Source organism: Fonticula alba, assembly GCF_000388065.1.
Source record: "Fonticula alba strain ATCC 38817 unplaced genomic scaffold supercont2.4, whole genome shotgun sequence".
Taxonomy (NCBI): domain Eukaryota; order Rotosphaerida; family Fonticulaceae; genus Fonticula; species Fonticula alba.
The window spans coordinates 2558137-2558987 of NW_009242974.1; the positions used below are offsets into that span (position 1 = coordinate 2558137).

Below are 851 nucleotides of genomic sequence, written 5' to 3' on the forward strand. Positions count from 1 at the left end.
TGACGGCCTGCTGCCGATATATCATCTTGAGTAATACGAGTGGCTGTTCTGGGGAAAAAAGACCGGCACCGGCCCTGCCGGTGCGGTTGCCACACCGCCACACACACACACACACACACACACACACACACATGCAGCACATGCACATGCACATGCACATGCACATGCACATGCACATGTACAGCCACGGGTCGGGTCTTTTTCACACCTGCGCGAGAGAGCTTTGGAGAGATAGGCAGAACGCGGTGCCCCTAAGGGGCGAGGGGAACCTGGGGAAAGGAGTATAGCCGTGTGGGGTCATTGGCCCTGCAAGGAAATATCCAGCCCGGATCCCTCCATTTGGGGCACCAGGAAGGTGGATGCGAGGACGAATGTGAGCCGGCATAAGGTTGTCGGAGTGACACAGCTCGGTTGCCCACCAACTCCACGCCGGGGAAATGGAGCAACTTTCGGCTCGCAGGCGGCCACATCCACGCGCAAGCTCTTCAGACCCGGTGTCGGGGGGGGGGGGGGCCGATCGAGAAGACGAGCAGGCGAGGGACTCAAGAGCGCGGAGTGTTCCCGCCCGGGCGCTCCCGTGAGCGGCCCCGGCCCAAGGGACGCCAGGCCCACCATGTCCAACCAGGCGAAAGGGCAGGCAACGCCCGGTAGTGAGGACGACGCAGCAAGGAGGACAGCCCCGGCTGCCGGGCGTCTCCTCGGGGGGTGGGGAGGGAGGCGGCGGGGGGGGGGGGGGGGGGGGGGCCCCCTTTGGGGGGGGCGGCGGAGCCGGGGCGCGGGGAGACGGGGGGGGGGGAGGGGTTTTTGTGAGGGGGTGTCGGGGGGGGGGGTCCTTGGCAGCGTGATCTCTC

General features: G+C 66.2%; 1 protein-coding gene across 1 annotated transcript in view; it reads right to left on the minus strand.

Annotated features, from left to right (window-relative positions):
• Positions 1–542: 542 nt before the first annotated feature.
• The window catches only part of H696_03100 (hypothetical protein), a gene marked incomplete at both ends in the record, with an annotated part of 849 nt that continues 540 nt past the window's right edge, over positions 543–851 (minus strand). Inside the window, one exon of the mRNA XM_009496990.1 lies at positions 543–697. Within this exon, the coding sequence (XP_009495265.1) occupies positions 543–697 (155 nt within the window). The remainder of the gene's footprint in view (positions 698–851) is intronic.